The sequence below is a fragment of the Hemitrygon akajei genome, chromosome 6, assembly GCF_048418815.1.
Source record: "Hemitrygon akajei chromosome 6, sHemAka1.3, whole genome shotgun sequence".
Taxonomy (NCBI): Eukaryota; Metazoa; Chordata; class Chondrichthyes; order Myliobatiformes; family Dasyatidae; genus Hemitrygon; species Hemitrygon akajei.
Window position 1 is genome coordinate 11,667,875 of NC_133129.1, and position 23,711 is coordinate 11,691,585.

At 39.9% G+C, this 23,711-nt stretch overlaps 1 protein-coding gene across 7 annotated transcripts in view; it reads left to right on the forward strand.

Moving 5' to 3' along the window:
• sh3rf1 (SH3 domain containing ring finger 1) overlaps positions 1 to 23,711 on the forward strand; it is a 194,061-nt gene that overhangs the window by 119,274 nt on the left and 51,076 nt on the right. For all 7 annotated transcript variants that reach the window (XM_073047887.1, XM_073047892.1, XM_073047889.1 and 4 more), the window contains 3 exons: positions 7,052 to 7,327; positions 8,497 to 8,592; positions 13,232 to 13,555. In XM_073047887.1, coding sequence (XP_072903988.1) covers positions 7,052 to 7,327; positions 8,497 to 8,592; positions 13,232 to 13,555 — 696 coding nt within the window. The remainder of the gene's footprint in view (positions 1 to 7,051; positions 7,328 to 8,496; positions 8,593 to 13,231; positions 13,556 to 23,711) is intronic.

The window sequence follows — 23,711 nt, forward strand, 5'->3', positions numbered from 1 at the left end:
ACCATTTTCTGCTTTCACTGAAAAAGAATTTGGCTCACTGATGCTGTCTTGGCCCTTTCTGAATAATAGCTAAGTTACAACAGTGTGAGACTATGATCACCCCTGTCAGTCTCACAACAAACTTAAGATTTCAAGATGAAAGGGTCTTTAAGCAAGAGGATGAGGATGAAAATATGTTGGGGTGAATCAGTGAGTAATAGATGGTCTAGAGGTAAGGTAATTGCAGCTAAAATATGGGTAAAACTGAAAACTAAGGGGATTGCTCTTGCTGGGATGGACCAGTGTGTATAATGGGAACTTTCCTCTCTCAGTGCTATGTACCATTTGAGTAACACACAAAGCACCTTGACAATAGAGTTGTAAAGACTTTCAGCAATCCTGTATTTGTGCTGCCCAAGTTGCTCTTTGTTTTCATCAAGCACTCCCCAGGGCTTTTGCAGCTGCTCATATTGTTTGCATTGGATTTGATTGTTTATAAGATTTCTACAGATTTCTTTTGTGGTTTTCAGCTTCAGTTTAAGAGGACTATAAAATGAGGCAATAGCTGCCTCTTAGGTGATGATGGAGTTGTTGATATAATTCTTTTGAAGTACTGTGTTTAAAGAACTATTTATCCCAGACAATTTCAACATGGAATAGTTACTTTTCCATATTCTTGATATAAAGATGGTACCTTTTAAAACAAGATGGTAAATGTTTTTGACCACATTTTTCAGAAATGGTGGGTTGAATAGGACAATATTAATCGTGACAGAGGTGCCCGTAAAAAGCTTCCATTTAAGAATTGTTCATGTCCGATAGCTCACCACCTGATTATTCTGAAATCCTGACTGTTTGGCTTCTTGGCTTACAAGTCGTATTTCGAGTCAGCACAGAAATTAGGCCTTTCAGCTCATTCGCTCTGTGATAACCATTAACTGCAAATTTGCATTCATCATAAGATGATCTCAATTTTTTCACCACTTTTACATCGATTCTTAGAATTTACCACTCACCTACAGAGACAGTGATCAATTAACTTACCAACTTACTTGCCTCACAGTGTTTGATTCCTTGATTTTTATTCTCTTGTACATACATGAGTGAATACATTAGACAATATTAGCCTAATGTGTGCACTCATTTCTGGGTGGTTGGGACAGAAAATTGAGTTCTGTATACAAATTTATAAAACATATTTTACTTTTGATTGAAGTTATTTTTCTGGCTGGTTTCACACCCAAAGCTCCTCAAACTCTTATCTTCTTTTGACCCAACTGCCAAAGCTATGAATTCTTTCCTCATGAGTAGTTTGAATATAAAACAAAACACATTCACATGACTTGGAATCTGATTTTAGTTTTCCAATATTTTACAAGAGTTTCTGAAGTAACTTTTATTTCTGTTTAAATGCCATTTCTGTGAAGCATTCCTTACTGTCCCCACACTTTGGTTTAATTACAAGTTATTGTTAATGTCCCATCAGAGCTAATTTCATTGAAGAAACAAGTTATATTAATATCAACACATTATTACATCTGTTATTATTTGCTAGAAAGTGTAATTCCCAAAGCATACGTTTCAGATTTTCTGATTTTTAAATAGATTAGTCTGTAATAGATATTTGAATTTGCTTTAAGCCATCTTTGCATTTGCAATTCAGTGTGTTTCTCAGTTATAAATCATGCTGACATGCACATGTTTCAGCTGCCTCCAGTTGAAGGCTGTGAAGTAATATGAAGCAGTGTAATATAGTAGTTGCAGTATAGAGAGCTCATGGAATAAAATGCAAGAATTCTGTAAGCAAGGTTATCACATCCAGATATTTGTCATTATTTGGCAAGGAATAAATTTTAAGAGATTCTTCAAAAAATAGAATTGGTTTACTCAAAATTGCAAAGTTAAAATTAAAGAAACCTCACTAAGGCCAACTAAAGTTAGATGGGGAAACCCTTTCTTTAGATCACTTTGGTGGAAGGTTTCAGAGATTGAGGGTGGAGTATCATTTTTCAGATTGAAGGACCTTTGACCAGTGATGTGCTGCAGGGATTGTGTGGGATCCCCTATTGCTTATCATACAGTACTGTGCAAAAGTCTTAGGCACATATATATAACTAGGGTATCTAAGGACTTTTGCATAATTCTGTAGTAATTTTATGTATTGCTGGCACAACGAAAAACACATTTCATGACATGTGAGTGATGAACATGATTCTGATATGGGTCTCTATAGTGGATTGAGGGTGGGAAGGGGGCAGGGAAAGGGGAATCATGGCTGGGAAAAGAGGAAGGGAGAGGGGAGGGAGTGGGCGGCACCAGAGAGACATTCTGTAATGATCAATAAGCCAATTGTTTGGAATCAAATGTCCTTGCCTGGTGTCTCAGGGCTGGATGTTTCTGTACCTACACCACCCCGCCCTCCTTGGTACTTCTCCACCACCTATCCCACACCCTTCCCACAGCTCCACCCTTGCTGTTCCCAACATCCTTTGCTCCCGCCAGATTTACAAACCTACTCTCTGTTCCGTGTTAATGCAAAAGCCATAGGCACCCTAGCTATATATTTGTGCCTAAGACCTTTGCACAGTACTGAATATATGAACAACTTTGAGGAGAAAATAGGAGGTATGATTAGTAAGCTTGCAGATGCCACCAATGTCAGATATGTGGTAGATTGAAGAAAGATAATGGCTGAAGTTTTCTGCAACAGCAATTGAAAAATTAACACTCAGTCTTCAGGAACATAAAGGAATGATGATATGTGGAATTGAGTTGCAGATCACCCGTGATCTCATTGAATGGCAGAGCAGGCTTGGGGCTTAATGTCTAATTCTGTTCCTCTGTTCCAAACTAACAATGTTTCATGGTTCCTCTCCAAAAGGGTGTTTTGACTTCATTGTTTAAAAGACTGTCCTCTTTCACTGAAGTTTGAGAGGGGAAAAGATGTGAAAAATTTTGTCTTAACATATGTGGTTCTTGCCAAAACCACATAGAGTAGATTCCATTTAATTGGAACACATCGGGATCAGTGCATTTTGACCCAACTAAGCGGCTCCTCCAATTAGCTGACATTTCAAGGAAATAGTTGAAATGGTATAAAAAAAGTCTACCATTTAACAGAATAACAAATGATGTATTTAAATGAAATGCACAACAAATTAGAGCACTACCAATACTACTACAGTACTATAAAGCTGTGTAGTTCGTAATAGTTATCGACAGAAGAATTCATCAAATGTATGCTGCCATGTTCTTTTGATTGATTGTGAATGAGCAAAATCCACACACACACCCAGTGCAGATAATGGACTGCTTTGATGATTGCATCCTCCAGTTCTTCATTTTCTTTCAAACATTCAAGATGATTGTCGATACCTTCAAATTCTTTGTCATTCCTGCTCGTCAGCTTGTCAAAGTAGTGAAATTGTTTCCATTTTTGCTCCCGGGCACTTCTGATATCTCCAAGCCTGGATGCTTAAAATGGCAGTGAGCAAAACAGTTCTGAATTGTGTTACTGCTTATTTCTCGCCAACTATCAGTGACAAAAATCACTGCTTTTTGAACATAAACATACATAACTGACTCTAAAAACTGTTTGCATTAGGTGTAATGTAGTGTCTAATGGCCACTCGGGTGTACACTACTCATGTTAGTTAGAAATTGTTCCCTGCCCCAATTAAGTAGCACTCTGTCCCAAATAAATGAAAGGAATCCTGGCTATTTGCTTGATTAGTCTTTGTTCATTAAGAGTTTTCTCAAATGAGCACCTGCCTCCTTGATTAACTGATGGCCTAATTAGCCAGAAAACATTGTAATACCAAGGCTTAGTATAGAGCTGGTTTGCAAATTGTATTTTTCTACATTGTGATTCTACCTCCCTATTAGAAGGAAAATGGTGCCTGTCAGTCATCCCATTCCCTTGGATAGTTTAGCTTGCACCATCATTTCCCCAGATGAGAAGCCAAAGTATTAAATATCAGTGCTGTATTTAATATTTGGGGGGTAAGTCGAGGAATCAATCTTCCAAAGACAACTTTGGATGCTCCAGCTCAGCGTGGTTTCCAAGATGCTAGAAATCCAGAGGCACACATGCAAAATGCTGGAAGAACTCAGCAGGTCAGGTAACATTCATGCAGAGGGATAAAGAATCAATGTTTTGTGCCAAGACTGTTTACACCTCTCCTTCTCTGTTAAAAGAGTGTGTGAGAGCCTATCCCCTCATGACCATCAGAGGATGGATGTTACCATAGTTCTGCGATTTATGGATTGCACTGGACCCTTTTAGCTCTTATGTCTGTTGTATTCTGTGTTTTCACCTGTCCTTTAATTGGTGTCGTATAAGCAATTTAATTTTAGCACGATTCAATTTTGTGTGGGGGAGAGGGTGGTGGGAAGGTTGGGATTTGATGTTCTCGTAGTTCACCTGATTTGTTTTCTGCGGGGGGGGGGGGGGGAGGTTTGATGCTGTTGTTGCACGATGGAATTTGGAGCTTCTGTGTGCAGGGGGAGTCGATGTTTTTCTTTGAATTTCTATGGCTATTCGGAGAAAGCAAGTCTCAGTTATATACTGCATACATACTTTGATTATAAATGAACCTTTGAACCTTCTGAAACTTTTTGAATCCTTATGTCTCCTGGAGCAGTGAAGTGTAAAGAGTGAAAAGAGTATATAAATGCTCAGTTGTTAAAAATCTGTTCTAAAGGCCTCAAACTTGAAACTCTGCTCTGCCTTATTGCCTTAATTAACTCAATTTGCCAAAATTACTTTCCATCACCATTTTTTACATATGTAGCAAATGTGATTTTTCAAAGATCGCTGATGAATAGTGACTGATTGGAACAAGCAAACAGGCTACATTTTGTTATACATATTGACATAAATGTATTTGAATATAGTAGGATGTTACATGTTAGCAATATCTAGATAAATGATAAAGTATTGATTACTAGTAATGTTCAGTCATGGCAGGATTGCTTTTGGTTAAAGTTTAATTTTGTTATTTGATGATTTGAGTGTGCTTTTGGAGGAAAGCTGAGAGCTTGTAGTGAGTGAAGGATGAGTGATGGGTTGAAGCATGCAAACTATCTGAATGTGTTCCAATCTGCTGCTTAAATCTGAGTAAGTCTGAAACCATGTATTTGCATCTGAGGGCAGAACTTAGCTGACTGGATATTGCCCCATCTTTCACCACACCCTATTGCTGGGCCTATGATGGAATCTAGTGATGGAGCCTTTATGGGATTCACCAGCATTAATTTGGAAACCTGCTCTCTGATCCTCTGTCAGATCAGGATGCCAGAGATCAGTGTGAGATTAGTATAATCAAGAATTAACTTTATTTGCCAGTTACATTTACATGTATTAGGAATTTGCTGTGACATTTTAGCACAGCATGCGCCAAAGAACTATATATATATAAAAAAGTTACAAATATGGATATGGTATAAAATGAACATAAATAGCAACATGTATTTATAGTATAAACAGCATTACAAAAAGTGGTTTAAAGTGTTTGCAATGCAGTGCAGAGACTGAGGTAATAGAGGGGTGGGGGTGCTAACTAGAATGGTTGATCAGATTAACTGCATGGGAGAATACGATATCATGAAGTGTTTGTTTTAATAGCCCTTATAGTGCGGGAACCAATCTAGGCAGCAACAGTATCTGCGTGGAAGAAAGGCCTGGCAATCTGCTTCCATATCTTGCCATGAAACCTATGGACCCTACGGTCCATGAGGTCACGAAGAATCGGGCTCGACTTAATGACTGAACAACAACTACAAATAGTGCTTTCTAGAGGGGAGTTTTAGACGTGGGTTTTTCTTAGGTGGGTAATGATTTTTCTTGCCCGCTTTATTTTCCTGGACACATACAAGCCCTGCAGTGATGGTAGATTTCAGCAAATGACCTTTTCTGCAGTCCTGTTTGCTGCAGTTTTCCACATATTTTGAGAGGATTTTGCACCAAACCTCACAGCAGTGTGTTCTCTGTGACAGCAGTGTAGATGCACCAGTATTTTCTGGGGAAGATGGTATTTTATCAAATACCACAAGTACATCCTTTGCTCAGCCGTTTTGTTAATGAAGGGTATATGATTCTTTGATAATAAGAATAGTTGCTTTATTACTTTGAAATAATTTTGTTTTGTGTGTTTTAAACAATTGTGGATGATTCAAAAGTTAAAAGTAAATTTATCATTAAAGTACATATATGTCACCATATACAACCCTGATGAGGTTGGCGAATATGCAACAGGAAGGGTTTTATATTTTTGAGGCATAACAACAGTTCTGATTGAATCATTACAGCCCAGGTGGCTGCTCCACAACACATCCTGTACCTAATAAAGTGGCCACTGAGTTTGTGGTCTTCTGCTGCTGTTCATCCACTTTCAAGGTTTGACGTGTTATACGTTCAGAGATGCTCTTCTCCACACCACTGTTGTAAATTGTGTTCCTGTCAGCTTGAATCAATCTGACCTTTTTCTCTAAACTCTCATTAACAAGGCATTCTCACCCACGGAACTGCCACTCACGGGATGCTTTTTTTGTTTTTCATAGATCCTGTGAAAGTCTCAGGAGATCAGCAGATTCTGAGATCCTCAAACCACCCCCTTTGGCACCACCTATCATTCCAGACAAAGTCACTTAGATCACGTTTCTTCCTCATTCTAATGTTTGGTCTGAACATCATTTGAACCTCTTGACCGTGTCTGCATGCTTTTGTGCATTGAGTTGCTGCCACATGTTTGGCTGATTAGATGTTTGCATTAGTGAGCAGGTGTACCTAATAAAGTAGACAATGAATATATATAGTCCATATTGTCCCCTGGGTGATACCATTTGTAAATATTCCTCAAATCAAGGAACAGTTGTTCACTCTTATGAATTCCTATTACAGCTTATTTATTCCTTAGGCTTCAACCGTGATGGTGCCCAACCTTTTGGAATTCCATACTTGAACCAAATGTATTTTCTTTTGACCAACTTTACCATCTCATCAAAAATGTTTTAGTGTGAACTGCATTTTCTTTTAACAAATCCTAAGGATGATTTGTCTTTTGTATTGCAGGGTATACCTCAACTACCATGTGCCAAAGCATTATACAACTATGAAGGAAAAGAACCCGGCGATCTCAAGTTCAACAAGGGAGACATCATTATTCTCCGAAGACAAGTGGATGAGAATTGGTATCACGGGGAAGTCAATGGCGTCCATGGATTTTTTCCCACCAATTTTGTTCAGATTATTAAACCTTTACCTCAGCCTCCACCACAGTGCAAAGCACTTTATGACTTTGAAGTGAAAGATAAAGAAGCAGACAAAGACTGCTTGCCATTCTCGAAGGTAAGGACTTCCTCTGCCACTGACCCTAATTTTGGCAGAGTCTGAATGGAATTATGCTTCATCTAATCTGTTCTGTGGTGTCTGTCACTGGGCAGCAATGAAAATACTCAACCATGTGTTCTACGTGAGCTGTGGATTTCTGTAGTTTTAAAATACAGGCAGTCCCCGGGTTACGTACGAGTTCCGATCCTGAGTCCATCTTTAAGTCAGATTTGTACGTACGTCGGAACAAATACATCTGGTATTATTTGTTTGTCTTAGTATATAGTATATATTTTACCTTTCTATGCATATAAAACACTTAAGAAACGTATGTATTCCAATAATTAAACCACTGCGTTGCTTAGTAATAATTGTAGCTTTCATTGGGGCAGAGCCTTTCAAATGCTCCATTATTCTCGCCTTATCCTTTAAAATTGTTCCGATCGTTGACCAACTGTAGCCTAACCCTTTTCCAATGACCGATGGCGTTTCACCTCTTTCTAAACGCTTTATTATTTCCACTTTATTTTCAATCGCGATCACTTCCCGTTAATGGAACAGAAACACTGTGGGCGTTGGATCCCGAACTGCGTCAGCTCCCGAGGTCCACTGGGTCCTAAGGACCACCGCACTGAGACAGGCCAAATGGGACAAGTGGGGGCTGTGCTGGATTTGGGTATTTGATCCTCCACAATATTCTGCATGGGAATTTAAACTGGAGGTGGCAGTGTTTTTTTTTAAGCGGTTGAGTTGCGAGCTCGAAATCAACCCGGCACGGATAGTACGGGAGTCACTGGATCGACAACAACCCGGCATGGGAGTGCTCTGTCAATGGATCGAACTCGCGAACCTCCGTTCTCCAGCCTGGCACTGATCTCACTGCGCCACCAGCCGACTGGAACGGGGGGGGGGGGGGGGGTCAAGGTCAATCTTACTATGAACAATTTAAGCCAAATACAAAGTTAAACACTCAACACAATGTCAACGGCAACGACTTAAAATGGCGGACGGCGTTCTCCTTCCTCGGTTCGTAAGTATGAGTTGTCTGTAAGTTGGACGTTCGTAACTCAGGGACTGCCTGTACCACAGAATGGCCTCAGGGTGTTGTGTGGAAAACCATCTTTGTGATCAGTTTTGTAAAATGTATCACTGGCTCTCCTGGTAAATTCATATTATCTTCTCTTCAGGATGATATCTTAACTGTGATACGCAGAGTTGATGAAAACTGGGCTGAAGGAATGTTGGGAGACAAGATAGGAATATTCCCCATTTCATACGTTGAGGTGAGTGTTGTCTTCATAGTGGGGCAGCGGTATGTAAATATTCCATTAATTTTTAATTGCAGAAGGCTAAGGATTTAATCAAGGTGTATAGGGAATAATAGGGAAGAAGGTTTCTGGTGAAAAATCTATTCTGTGATACCAGAGTGGCACGGTGGTGTCACAGTTAGCACAATTAATGGTATTACAGTGCCAATGAACCGGGTTCAATTTTGCAGCTGTTTGTAAGGGGTTTGTACGTTCTCTCTGTGACCACCTGAATTTCCTCTGGGTGCTCTTCTTTCCTCCCACGTTCCAAAGACCATAAGACATAGGAGCAGAGTTAGGTCCATCGAGTCTCCTCCGCCATTCAGTCATGGTTGATTTAATATCTCCCTCAACTCCATTTTCCTGCCTTCTCCTCATAACCTTTGATGCCTTTACTAATCAAGAAAGACATATGGGTTAGTAGGTTAATTGGTCACCTGGATGTAATTGGGCTGGAAGGGCCTATTACTGTGATGTCTCTCTAAACAAAAATTAAAATTTTATTGTAGTGCAGTCACAATCTGTTTCTGCATTTGTGTCAGTCACATCACGGCAGGAAGAGTAGTCTCCAGTCAGAGGTTCATTCAAATCATGTGAGGCAGCTTAGATTAGCTTGTTTCAGTGCATCATACCAGTCAGAAAGTGATTTTATTTGTGTTATTCCTGTCTGCCTGGGACCACAGTCATAATGGCAGTGAAAGTAGGGTAGACACATGCTTATTAAATTCACTTCATTGAAACGTTGCTCTATCTGCTTCTGTATTCAACCAAATGCATTCCTGAGCATGAATTATTCAGCAGTGGAGATGAACTATATTAGCTTTCAAGGACTCTTCATTTCATGTTTTCAATATTTATTGCTTATTTAGTTTTTCTCTTTTGTATTTGCACAGTTTGTTGTCTTTTGCACACTGTTTGTTTCTTCGTCCAGTTGGGTGCGGTCTTTCATTGATTCTATTATGTTTCTTGGATTTTCTGAGTATGCCCAGAAGAAAACAAAACTCAGGGTTGTATACAATGAGGTTTACTTTGAATTTTGTGAACAAGTACAAGTTGGTTAACTATTTCTTTATCTCTCTGTTTGTCTAATTTGATCTTTCTGCCATAGTCCTCCTGCACTCCTACCTTCACAAGCTTCCAACAATCTTCATTTTAGAATCTTTTTATTGATACATTATCTTCTACAGCTATAGATTAATACAAAACTTCAACAAATTAATATGTATACAATTAATAGAGCTGAAGAAAAAAAACTGATCGTAATATATAAAAATGAAAAAAAAATTATATATAGAAAAAAGAAGGAAAAAAAGAACCCCATCTAACTAAGAAAAAAAATACCCCGTTAACTACAAAAAAAACCCATTAGGAGTCAGCCCCCGGAAACAATATGTTTAACCATCATCTAGATATATAAAAAAAAGTCATCAATCGCCAATTCACATTTTTTAAAAAGATAATAAAATTGGAAGGAAACCATATAGAATAATTCAAATTAAATGGTAATATTTGGCAAAAGAACCCCATCTTCTCTCAAAATCAAATCGCGGTTCAAAAGTTCTACTTCTAATTTTTTCCAAGCTGAGACATAACATTACTTGAGAAAACCATGCAATTAATGTAGGGGAAGAGATATCTTTCCATTTTAATAAAATAGCCCTTCTTGCCAACAATGTAACAAATGCAATTACATGTTAATCTGAAGATGAAATACCCTGAATATGATGCGGAACTATTCCAAATAGAACAGTTAGTCTATTAGGTTGTAAATTAATTTTCAGAGCTTTAGAGATTGTAGAAAATAAAGATTTCCAAAACAGTTTTAATGAAGAACATGACCAGAACATATGTAACAAAGTAGCTACTTCAGTTTTACATCTATCACAGTAATTATCTACACTAGGAAATATTTTAGATATTCTCCTTTGTTAAATAATAACGATGGACAATTTTAAATTGAATTAAATGGTGATTGGCACACATAAAAGAAGAATTTACGTTTTTCAAAATTCAAAATTCTTCATTCACAAAGGTCATATTAAGTTCTCTCTCCCAATCTTGTTTAATCTTTAGTGATAGGTTCTCTTTTTGTAACAAAAATAAATTATAAATTCTGCTAATGGAACCTTTCACTAAGGGATTCAATTTCAAAATGGTATCCAACAAATCAGATTCTTGTAAATATGGAAACTTAGGTAAATATTGTTGTAAAAAATGTCTAACCTGAAAATATTGCAAAAAATGTATGAGAAAGAGAGTATTTGTTAATTAACTCTGGTTAATTAACCATCACAAAATAAATCTGTAAAAAAACGGATCCCGTTATTTTTCTATAGGAGAAAAATGGGATTAGTTATTGAAGGATTAAATGAAAAGTTTCGATATAAAAAACTAGACAACTTAACTTGTTTAAAATTTTAAAAATTACGAAACTGAATCCAAATACGTAAAGATTGTTTAATAACCAAGTAAAATTTTAAATTTGGAATTTTAGAGAGCTGTAAAAGTAATGGAGCTCCTAATACAACAATCTTTATTGTTGGTGTCACAGGCAGCTGAGTCAGGAATCAAATTGGCTTTGGATTTCAGCGTACGAATGGTTCTGAGTTCGCAGCTTTGTGTGCCCAAGCCCACTTCGGAAATGAGCAACTGAAGCTTGGCAGCTGCTTCACCTGACAGTGGCATTTTCTAGGCAGACCTTAAACCTTCCATCTTTTTTCATGGATGAACGTAGAAAACCTTACAGCTTTGTTTTGAAGGAGAGCAGGGGAATGCTGTTGGTTTCCTAGTCAATGCTTCTCTCAACCAGCGTCACCATTATCGTGTTACTGGAATTAAATCCTGACTTAATTTGATGAAATGGATCACAAGCTTAAAATCAGTTCCAATTGTCTACCTTAATGTACCCTTTGTCTTTTTTCCTCTGTTCCAAACACATTTAGGTACAATCTGTGTCACTGTTTCCTCTTCCATACTTTGTTTCATGGCATTCCACATCCTCCTCTCCCCTACACCCCCACCCACAATCACTATTTTGATCTGTCCCTACCTCAATTGATGATTCTGTTAATGTGTTCATCCTTATCAAATGAAGCCACTGTCATCAGAAACTTCTTCAAAATCAGAATCAGGTTTAATATCACCGGCATAAGTTGTGAAATGTTGTTTTACAGCAGCAGTACATTGTAATACATAAAACATTATAATAAGAAATGTCCATATTTATAAAATTAAATAAGTAGTGTTAAAATGAGAGCAAAAAGAAGAGGAGAAATAGGTAGTGAGGTAGTGTACATGGGTGATATGCCCTTTGTCCTGTCCTTTTAATAGAGCTGTTTATTTTCAAGAAAATGTTTACATGAAAGGTATGTTGATATAAAATATTTTTCATCTATTTTGATAGTTATAGATGTATATTTTTGAATTAAGTTTTTACAAGTCTTGTCAAGTACTAGTGTGTTGTGTCTCAACTAAAAGCTTACTTTGCATGTTAGTTCACTTTTTTTTAATGCAAGTTTGGTGCTACAGCATAATCAAGTGTCATTATCATTTCAGGTGTGGAAAACTGCAGATATGTGAATAGCAACCTTTGTTCAAACTGTTTATAGTCATACTGATAAGTATCAATGTGGAAGCTTCAAATTAATTCAGATCACACTTAAAATTAAAATTCAAGCCCTCTGTTACAGCTGAGCACTGAATCCCATCAATTCACTTCAGAACCACTCAGCATAGATGGTGATTTAAAAAATTATCAGAATTTTAGACTTACTCTCTTCAGTTTTCTTCCACGTGTAAATGGAATAATTTATTCACAACAATGTACAAGTACATAAAGAACAAAACACACTAACTGCAGGAGGAACTCAACAGGTCAGGTCGCATTTATGAAAGGGACAAAACAGTCAATGTTTCGGGCAGACACCTCTTATCGGGATTGGAAAGGAAGGGGTCAGATGCCACAATAAGAAGGTTGAGGGGTGGGGCAAACTGTCAGGTGAAAGGAAGGTGGGTGGGTGGAGGAGAAGGGATGAAGTGAGAAGCCAGCAGCTGATAGGTGAAAAAGGTTGAAGAAGGAGGAATCTGATAGGAAAGGAGAGTAGACCATGGGTTAACCAGAGGGAGCTAGCTGATGGGCAGCTGAGGAGAAGAGAAGGGTTGAGAGGGAACCAGAAAGGGGAATCGAAAAGAGCAGAAGGGGGAGGGGTAGAATTTACTGGAAGCTAGATAAATCGACATTCATGCCATCCGGTTGAAGACTACCCAGGTGGAATATGAGGTGTTGCTCATCCAATCTGAGTATCTCCTTATTATGAAAATAGAGGAGGCTATGGAATGACATGTTGGATTAGTAATGGCAAGTAGAGTTAAAATGGGTGACCAATGGGGAAGCCCACCTTTTGTGGTGGATGGAGGTAAGAGCTTAATTAAGTGGTCCCTCAGACTACGTCAGATCTCACCTTCCATAGATGCTGCCTGACTTGCTGAGTTCCTCCAGCATTTTGTGTGGGTTGCTCTGGATTTGGATTAACTGTAGAATCTCTTGTGTTTAAGTAAATAAAGATCTTTTTTTCACTGATTTGGGATTTTTAATGTTTTTTTTTTGTATTTCCAGTTCAATTCAACAGCCAAACAGCTGATACAGCTGGACAAACCCTCAGCCTCCCCATCTGGAGGTGGTGATTCAGGTGAGGGGAGCAGCAATGCTTCAGGGGCTACCCAGAGCAACCCTACTCAGAAACCCACAGACGCCACAAAGAAGAACACCAAGAAGCGCCATTCGTTCACCTCGCTCACCATGTCCAACAAAGCGTCCCAGTCATCTCAGAACCGCCACTCTATGGAGATCAGCCCTCCTGTCCTGATAAGCTCCAGTAACCCAACCGCCGCAGCTCGCATCAGTGAGTTGGGAGGACTCTCCTGCAGTGCTCCTTCTCAGGTAACTTGCTGTGTAGTACAGGCTGCTGAATGGAACTGCTGGAATCCTGAAAGGTAAAATATAAAGTCAAATAGTAATGTCACACACAGAATGCTGCAGGAATTCAGCAAGTCAGGCAACATCTATACCAGGGGTTCCCAACCTTTTTTTAATGCCATGGACCAATACCATTAAGCAAGGGGTCTGTGAACCCCCAGGTTGGGGACACTTGGTCTACGGAGAGGAATAAAGATCCGCCATTTTGGGCCGAGACCCTTCTCAGTTCAAAATATCAGCTTTTTATTCCTCTCCATAGATGCTACCTGACCTCCTGAGTTCCTCCGGCATTTTGTGTGTGTTACTCTAGATTTCCAGCATCAGCAGAATCTCGTGTTTAAAATAATAGTAATCTGAATCAGTCCTTGACTGGAAGCTGAATTAATAGCTCCTTGACAGCAGGAATTTTACAGATGCAAGTTTGTGGTTAAGGAGTAGGTTGCGTGCGAATAATTGGCACATCCTTCAAAGACGTCATAGATAGAATACTTTCCATTGGAGCTGTATGATTTTATTACATAACTGTTTAAAGTAGGTCACAAACTCTTTTGTCTTGTCGAATTTTTCTACTATATTGTACTTGCTGTTTCCTCAGTGTAATCTTGAGTGTTTGCAATGCCTTGCTCGACTCTTAACATTTTAGGCTCATCATTAATTTGAATTATTTGCATTCACTTGGCTCCACTGTGTCTCAAATGTTGATGTAAACAGTGGGCTAAATTTATTTTCCCTCCCTGCTGACGATTTTGGAAAAGGGAAATAGCATGATGGAGAGATAAACAGTATTGTTCTATTTTATGTATATATTATTGAATATTTTTGTTGAACTGAATCTTACAGTTTGAAATATTTCTTCAACTTTATTGCCATCTGACTGTCCATATATACAACCAAATGAAACAATGTTCCTCTGGACCACTGTGCACCCAAAATACATATATTGTGCACAGCACATAAAATAGTATGATCACAAATAAGATAATAAAATATAATTCATGATGCATATGAAGTGTGCAGCACAGATAAACAGTACAGTAAACAGCTCGCTCTCCTAGTGATGAGACCACAGTGATGGCAGGGTATTCATTAGTCTCACAGCCTGGGGGAAGAAGCTGTTACCCAGTCTGACAATCTTAACTCTGATGCTCCTATACATCCTTTAGAATCAGAATCAGGTTTACTATCACTGGCATATGTTGTGAAATCTGTTGTTTTGGGGCAGCAGCACATTGCAATACATAATAAAAGGCTATAAATTATGATAAGAGAGATATATAAATTAAACAAGTAGTGGAAAAAGAGAGCAAGAAAGGAAAAAATGTGGTATGCATGGCATCATTGTCCATTCAGAAATCTGATCTGATGGTGGTGGGGAAGGAGCTGTTCCTAAAACATTGAGTATGTGTCTTCCTTTAACTCTTCCCTGATGGTAGCAATGAGAAGAGTGCATGTCCTGGGTGTTGGAGGTCCTTAATGATGGATGTCGCCTTTTGAGGGTGTCCTTAATACTGGGGCGGCTAATCCCCATGATAGAGCTAGCTGAGTTTACAACTTTCTACAGCTCTTTCTGTTCCTGTGCAGTGGCTCCTCCATACTAGATGTTGATGTAACCAGTTAGAATGTTCTCCACGGTAATTTGTGAGAGTCTTTGGTGGCATACCAGTCTCCTCAAACTCCTAATGAAGTATAGCAACTATGTGCCTTCAATTGCATCAATGTATTGGGCCTCGGATGGATCCTCAGAGATGTTGACACCAAGAAAACTAAAACTTCTCACCTTTTCCACCACTGATCACTTGATGAGGAACGGTGTGTGTGCGCTCAATTTCCCCTTCCTGAAGTCTGCATTTAATTCCTTGGACTTGCTGACATTAACAGCAAGACAAGATTGTTGTTTCAAACTACTCAACCAGCTGGTTGATCTCACTCCTGTAATCTTCCTTGTCACCATCTGAAATTCTGCCAACAATAAGGATTCAAAGATTCAGACCAAATTTATTATCAAAGAATGTATAAATTATATACCTTGAAATTTGTCTACTTACGGGCAACAACAAGGCAAGAAACTTGAATAAACCAATTTTAAAAAAGACCAAAAAACCACTGCGCAGAGAAAGAGAAAAAAAAAGTGCAAACTATAGAAGTAAACCAACAGCATCCCGAACCAGACTGAGTCCCAGATCCGCTCCTGGAGCAGCTGAAGTAGACCTAAGCAAGCTTCGGTCACCAGTTTTCACACCAGCGGGGCAGAATTGCACAACAGCGGCTTAGTTAACAGCCTTGGCGCCTTGGAGAAAGGAACAAACACATGCAGGAAAGCGGTCAAAATCAGCCCAGCCCTCCCCTCCTTACCTGACACTCGAGCTTCCAGTCTATCTGTTTAAATTGTCCAGGCACCGAGAGATGCCACATTCTAGGACTTGGATCCTGGTATCCTGATACACCTGGACCGCCCTGCCCGAAGCAATTCTTGATCTCACCAGATCAGCTCAGCTCTTGGAGTGATACAGCCTTGTACTTGGGTTAGGTGGACAGGCATCAAAACTCTTTCGTATCGATCTCTCTCCAAATCGCTCTCTTCATCTCCAACAGCGATATGAACTCTGTGAGCCCAGCAGCTCAAGAATGTTGCACTTCACAGTGCCCCAGCACGGCTCGTCCCCAGGACAGCTTCACCTCCTCCACTGTCTGCGGTGATAGTTCGTCACAATTTGCTACATGAAAGATGTTATAAGTAATGTTTTTAGTCGATTCTCTAGTCTTATGATTTACCAGTAAGCTGATACACATCTTTGATAGCACCATCTAAATCAGAAGTGTTTTTGGAAAGTTTATTGATGCCGTTTGAGCTGTGCCTAGCTACAGAGCTGTTGGTGTAGAGAGAGTAGAGCAATGGGCTAAGTATGTATCCTTGAGGTGCGCCAGTGTTGATTGTAAGCAAGGAGGTGATGTTATTTCTGCTGTGCACAGACTGTGGTCTCCTGGTGAGGAAGTCAAGGGTCCAGTTGAGGAGGGAGGTACAGAGGCCCAGGATTTGAAGCTTTTTTATTAGCACTGAGGGTCTGATGGTGTTGAACTCTGATCTGTAATCAATAAACAGTAGCCTAATGTAGATACTGCTATTGTCCAGGGAATCCAAGGCCGAGTAGAGAACCAATGAGATTGCATCTACTGTAGACCTATTGTGGCAATTGGAAAATTGCTGGTGTCCACGTTCTTGCTTAGGCAGGAGTTGATTCTGGCCAATACCAACCTGTCAAAGCACTTCATCACATTATATGTGAGTGCACTGGGTCAGTGCTCACCCTGCTCTTCTTGGGCATTGGTATGATTGTCACCCTTTTGAAGCCGGTGAAAATCTCCAGCTGCAGCAGTGAGAGATCAAAGATGTCCTTCAACACTCTTGCCAGTTGGCTGGCACAAGTTTTCAGTGCCCTACCATGTACACAGTCAGAGCCTGGTGCCTTGCGAGGGTTTACCCTCTGAAAAACGTTCTGGCATCAGCCTCCAAGACAGAGATCACAGGGTCACCCAGACACTGCAGGGATCCACACAAAAGTTGTTTTATTGTGGGTCAAAGATGTTGTGGGATGGGTGGTGGGGACCTGAGCAATGCTTTGGGCATTCTTGGCATGTTCAGTACCCGCAATGCTGCTTTTATTGGTCGCGCCTCATTACCCTGAAGAATGAATGGTCTGCTGTCCATCCTCCTATAGTGATGACTCTCTTATGGTAATAATGGGTAGAAAATTACTGTACATCAGTGGAGACAAGATGAATAAGGAAGCATGTCATAATGGTTTGTGATTTAGAGGTGACTCCCTTTATGTGACCTGGTTGCACTTCAAAGTTTAAAAAATGTTATCATTGAAGTGCATATATGTCACAATTCACAGCCTTGAGATTCATTTTCTTGTGGGCAATCACAGTAAATACAAGAAGCACAAAAGAACCAAAGCAAGGCCACACCCAACAGGATGAACAAACAACCACCGAGCATTTACAAAATGAAAGAAAAATAATAATAACAATAAATAAATAAATAAGCAGTAAATATTGAGTGCATGAGATGAAGAGTCTTTGAAAGTGAGTCCATAGATCGTGGGAACAGTTGAGTGATGGTGGATGTGAAGTTATTCCCTCTGGTTCAAGAGCCAGCTGGTTGAGAGGTATTAACAGGTCCTGCACCTGGTGGTGTGGGTCATGTGGCTCCTGTACAGACTTCCTGTTGCAGCAGAAAGAAGACATAATGGCTTGGGTGATGGGAGTACTTGCTGATGGATACTGCTTTCCTGCAACTATGGTGGGGAGGGCTTTTTTCGTGATGGACTGGGCTGTATACTGTTCACGGGCATTGGTGTTTACCTACCAGTTAATATATCTCCCCCACTCATCTATTGAAGTTAGTCAAATTTTAGATGACATGCTGAGTCTTCGCAAAATTCTAAGAAAGTAGAGATGCTACCATGCTTTCTACATGACACTTGCATGCTGGATCCAGAACAGATCCTCTGAAATGATAACACTGAGGAATTTAAAGTTGCTAACCCTCTGCACCTCTGACCTCCAATGAGGACTGGCTCATGGATCTCCAGATTTCTCCTGAAGTTAATCATCTTACTGGCCTTGCAGACATTGAGTGAGAGGTTGTTGTTGTGGCACCACTCAGCCAGATTTTCACTCGCTCTCCTCTATGCTGATTCATCACCACCTTTGATTTGGCCAATGACAGTGGTGTCGTCAGTAAACTTACATATGACATTGAAAGTGAGCTTTGCCTCACAGTCATAAGTATAAAGGAGAAATCAAGGAGGTATTGAGGTCTAGAACTTGAAGCTTATTTACTAGTTTTGAGGGGATGATAGTATTGAATATTGAGCTGTAGTCAATAAAGAGCATCCTGATGTATGCATCTTTGCTGTCCAGATATTCCAGAGTTAAGAGTGAAGAGCCAATGAAATAGCATCCACTATTGACTTGTTGGCGATGGAAGCTGCTTTGAAGGGTGGCACTCCTGAAGTTAAATATTTTCAGAACATCATGTAGATCAGCATAAAGCAGTGTCTGAAGATGGTTGGGTGTTACTTAACTTAAAAGTTTGTGGCGGTTATTACTTATGCACAGAGCAAGAACCACAACGGAGCAGTAAGATTAAGTGTTTTTACTGAGTTATGTTAGGTATGGTACACACTACAAAAATTTCGAGGTGAGAGCGATGAACTGAGCCTGCCAAGGCGAAAACCTGTGGACTTGAAAACCCACGTAAAAAGTGAGAGCCTTCTGTGTGCAGGAGGCACAATCGATTCACCATACAATCAATTGGCTGCGTATAGACTTGCAACATTCTCACAATTGATCCAATATGGTTCAGTGGTGATACAGAGTTTGGTTGGATGATCATTTTAACTTTGATTAGTCCATGTGAAACATACAGTGGATCAAGATGTGGGAAGTGGTTTGAAATCTTTCAGATGGAGATGATGGCACAAAAAAGACCATTCAGCCCAACAGCTCATTGCTGGTATTAGCTCTTCTATGAGCTTCTCCCATCTGGATACACAAAAGCTTCTGTTCCCTTTTCCTTCCTGTTAACTTTGATATTTTTGGTTTCAAATTTTAATTGGAAAATTATTACTCAGCCAAGTTTTTTAAAAAAAATCTTGTTTTTTCCACAAAATTCTATTTCTATGTGACTTATTATAAACCACACAAAATTTATACATTTTATTCATAATAAACTTATATTTTGCATTATAAATTACCAACCCGAATTTGATATTAAGTAAAAATCTAATTAATGAAGATAATTTCATTTCCAACAAGTTTTTGAGGTCGTCCAGATAACTATGCCCAATGTGGGTTAGTTCTGAAAACATTTTCAATATTTATTGTTTCATCCTAGTTTTAGGTTCATGAAGGTTTTATGAAACTGAATTTTTAATTTTGAGATGTCACTGATATTTCAAGGAAATATTTTTTTTAGTTCCTCAATTCAGGAAATTTCATGCCAAATCCTTCTCCCCCAAAGATTTATTCTGGTTATAAAAACACAAAGGAAATAGAATGTAGTTTTTGTTCCACTTATCAGGAAGTAGGTATGTTTATATTGCAATGTTCTAGCCACATATCAATTGTAATATAGTTGGGCTGTCCAAGAAAGGAAATACTGTCCCTCAAAGCTGTTACATATTACAGTTAGAGGATACTGTAATCATTGACATTTATTGCCCCAGTGATCAGTAAAGCAAGCCTAGCTTTTCCAGTTGCAGGAAAGCAAAAGTGAATAAAGAATGTAACCATTATGTTATATTGCTGGACCGGTAGAAACAGATTAATGCTTACATAGAATCAATTCACACCATGATAACTGGAAATTTACGGTTCTCTATACTTTGGAATAAAAAGCAGATGTTAATAATGATTATAGTGAAACTACCGGATTGTCAGAAATTTCATCTGGTCTTTCACTGTCTTTTAGGAAAAGAAATAGAGTCATCGAACACTTTCGCACAGAAACAGGTTTTTCGACCCATCTAGTCCATGCTGTAATATTAGTTTGCCTAGTCACATTGACCTGCACGCAGACAATAGGCCTGCATATGCCTGGTCCTCTGGAGAGTCAGAGGCTTTTTCCCAGGGCTGAAATAGCTAGCACAAGAGGGCACAGTTTTAAGATGCTTGGAAGTAGGTACAGAGGAGATGTCAGGGGTGTCTTTTTATGCAGAGAGTAGTGAGTGCGTGGAATGGGCTGCTGGCGACGGTGGTGGAGGCGGATATGATAGGGTCTTTTAAGAGACTCCTGGACAGGTACATGGAGCTTAGGAAAATAGAGGGCTGTGAGTAACCCTAGGTAATTTCTAATGTAAGGACATGTTCAGCACAGCTTTGTGGGCCGAAGGGCCTCTATTGTGCTGTAGGTTTTCTATGTTTCTATATCTATCATTTTTACTGATCTCTGCTTAATGTGCACCTGCAGATCCACAGTCATGTCAATTCTTCATTCACTTCCATCTGAAATGACCCATCATACTACCATGCTCAAAGAAAATCAGGATGGGCAAGAAATGTCGACCTTGCCATTGATGCCCCTATTTGAATTAGCCTAGATGACTTCAGCCTTCTTGTAAAAGATAGAGCTGTGAGTCACTTCACACTGATGAAATGCATCACCTCCAGCTAATGTGAGAGGATACCAAAATACAGAAGCTTGAATTCTGCTAAGGGAGATTGCTGTTGAGGTCATTAGACTTGTTAATGAGATCTCCAGCTCCAAGTTTCAACATTTCCAGGCTTGCTGCTGATCTACATAGTACCTGACAATACAACTAGAAAATAATATTGATGGTTTGGAAAGTCAGTATTCTGCTTTAGTCAGCTGTCTGGTGCATTAAGGAGAAACCACAAGATGTGGGAGGGATAAAATGATTTTTAAAGCTACGTCTCCCTTTATTGCAGAAAGAGCTATTCAGCCAACTTTGTGATGTTCACTGACTTTATGTTCCAGAAATGATTGATAGGTGCCCATTTTCATATAGTTTTGTGCTTTCTCAAGGATACCCACCTGAGCATATCATTTGTATGTCTGAGTTTTGCTTGTCCATTTAATCCTCTGCACTGCCATCTATGACTCGCATTTTAATCAATGTGCTCTTTTCCAAATTTGCTCTCACATTTGGCCATGTCTCAGATTCTGATTCAGATTCGCTTATCACATGTACATCAAAACATGCAGTGAAATGCATCATTTGCATTAACAACAAGCAAACCAAGGATGTGCTGGGGGCAACCTGCAATTGTTGACATAAATTCTGGTGCCAACATAGCATGCCCACAATGTTTGGAGAGCAACACGGAATATAACAAAACAGAACACAACAAGAAGCAAAACAACAACAGCAAAGCACAGACTGCCGGAGGGACTCAGCAGGTTAGGCAACATGGAGAGGAGAGGATTAAACAGCCGACATTTTGGGCTGTACCCTTCATCAGGACCCAAAAGGAAGCCAGATTAGGAAAGTGGCGGGAGAAGAAGTACAAGGTAGAAGATGATGGGTGAAGCCAAGAGGATGGGTGAGAGGAGATGAAGTGAGAAGCTGGGAGGTGATGTGGAGAAGATAAATGGTTGAAGAAGAATGAATTTGATAGGAGCGGAGAGTGGATCAAGGGAGAAAGGGAGGTTATAAGCAGGTGCAGAGAAGGGAAGAGGGGAGCCAGATTGGGGAATGGAAAAAGAGGAAAGGAAGAAGGAGAAAGTTACAAAAAATTAGAGATATTGATGTTCACGCCATCAGGTAGGAGGCTACACAGATGGGTTTTAGATTTTTGGATCAGTGGGATCTCTTCTGGGGAAGGTGAAACCTGTACAGATTGGATGGGTTGCACCTGAACTCGAGGGGGAGCAATATCCTTACTGGTAGGTTTGCTAGCATGGTTCGGGAGGGTTTAAACTAATTTGCAAGTGGGATGGGACCCGTAGCAATAGAGCAGTGAAAGAAGTGCATGGAATAAAGCCAGATCTAACATATAGAGAGGCTTTGAGGAAAGAGCAGCAGAATAAAGGGTATAAAGGTAGTAAGGTAGAAGGGCTAAAGTGTACTTCAATGCAAGAAGCATCAGGGAACAAAGGTGATGAACTGAGAGCTTGGATACATACATGGAATTATGATGTAGTGGCCATTACAGAGACTTGGCTGGCACCAGGGCAGGAATGGATTCTCAATATTCCTGGATTTCAGAGCTTTAAAAGGGATAGGGAGGGGGGGAAGGGGAAGAGGGGTGGCATTACTGGTCAGGGATACTATTACAGCTGCAGAAAGGGTGGGTAATGTAGCAGGATCCTCTTTTGAGTCAGTATGGGTGGAAGTCAGGAACAGGAAGGGAGCGGTTACTCTACTGGGGGTATTCTATAGGCCCCCTGGTAGCAGCAGAGATACCGAGGAGCAGATTGGGAGGCAGATTTTGGAACGGTGCAAAAATAACAGGGTTGTTATCATAGGTGACTTTAACTTCCCTAATATTGATTGGCACTTGATTAGTTCCAAGGGATCAGATGGGGCAGAGTTTGTTAAGTGTGTCCAGGATGGATTCCTGTCAGAGTATGTTGACAGGCTGACTAGGGGGAATGCCATACTAGATCTAGTATTTGGTAATGAACTGGGTCAGGTCACAGATCTGTCAGTGGGTGAACATCTGAGGGACAGTGATCACTGCTCCCTGACCTTTAGCATCATCATGGAAAAGGATAGAATAAGAGAGGACAGGAAAATTTTTAATTGGGGAAGGGCAAATTATGAGGCTATAAGGCTAGAACTTGCTGGTGTTAATTGGGATAATGTTTTTGCAGGGAAATGTACTATGGACATGTGGTGGATGTTTAAGGATATCTTGCAGGATGTTAGGGATAAATTTGTCCTGATGAGGAAGATAAAGAATGGTAGGGTGAAGGAACCATGGGTGACAAGTGAAGTGGAAAATCTAGTCAGGTGGAAGAAGGCAGCATACATGAGGTTTAGGAAGCAAGGATCAGATGGATCTATTGAGGAATATAGGATAGCAAGAAAAGAGCTTAAGAAGGGGCTGAGAAGAGCAAGAAGGGGTCATGAGAAGACCTTGGCAAGTAAGGTAAAGGAAAACCTTAAGGCATTCTTCAAATATGTGAAGAACAAAAGGATGATAGGAGTAAATGTAGGACCGATTAGAGATAAAAGTGGGAAGATGTGCCTGGAGGCTGTGGAAGTGAGCGAGGTCGTCAATGAATACTTCTCTTCGGTATTCACCAATGAGAGGGAACATGATGACGGTGAGGACAATATGAGTGAGATTGATGTTTTGGAGCATGTTAATATTAAAGGAGAGGAGGTGTTGGAGTTGTTAAAATACATTAGGACAGATAAGTCCCCGGGGCCTGACGGAATATTCCCCAGGCTGCTCCATGAGGTGAGGGAAGAGATTGCTGAGCCTCTAGCTAGGATCTTTATGTCCTCGTTGTCCACAGGAATGGTACCGGAGGATTGGAGGGAGGCGAGTGTTGTTCCCTTGTTCAAAAAAGGTGGTAGGGATAGTCCGGGTAATTATAGACCAGTGAGCCTTACGTCTGTGGTGGGAAAGCTGTTGGAAAAGA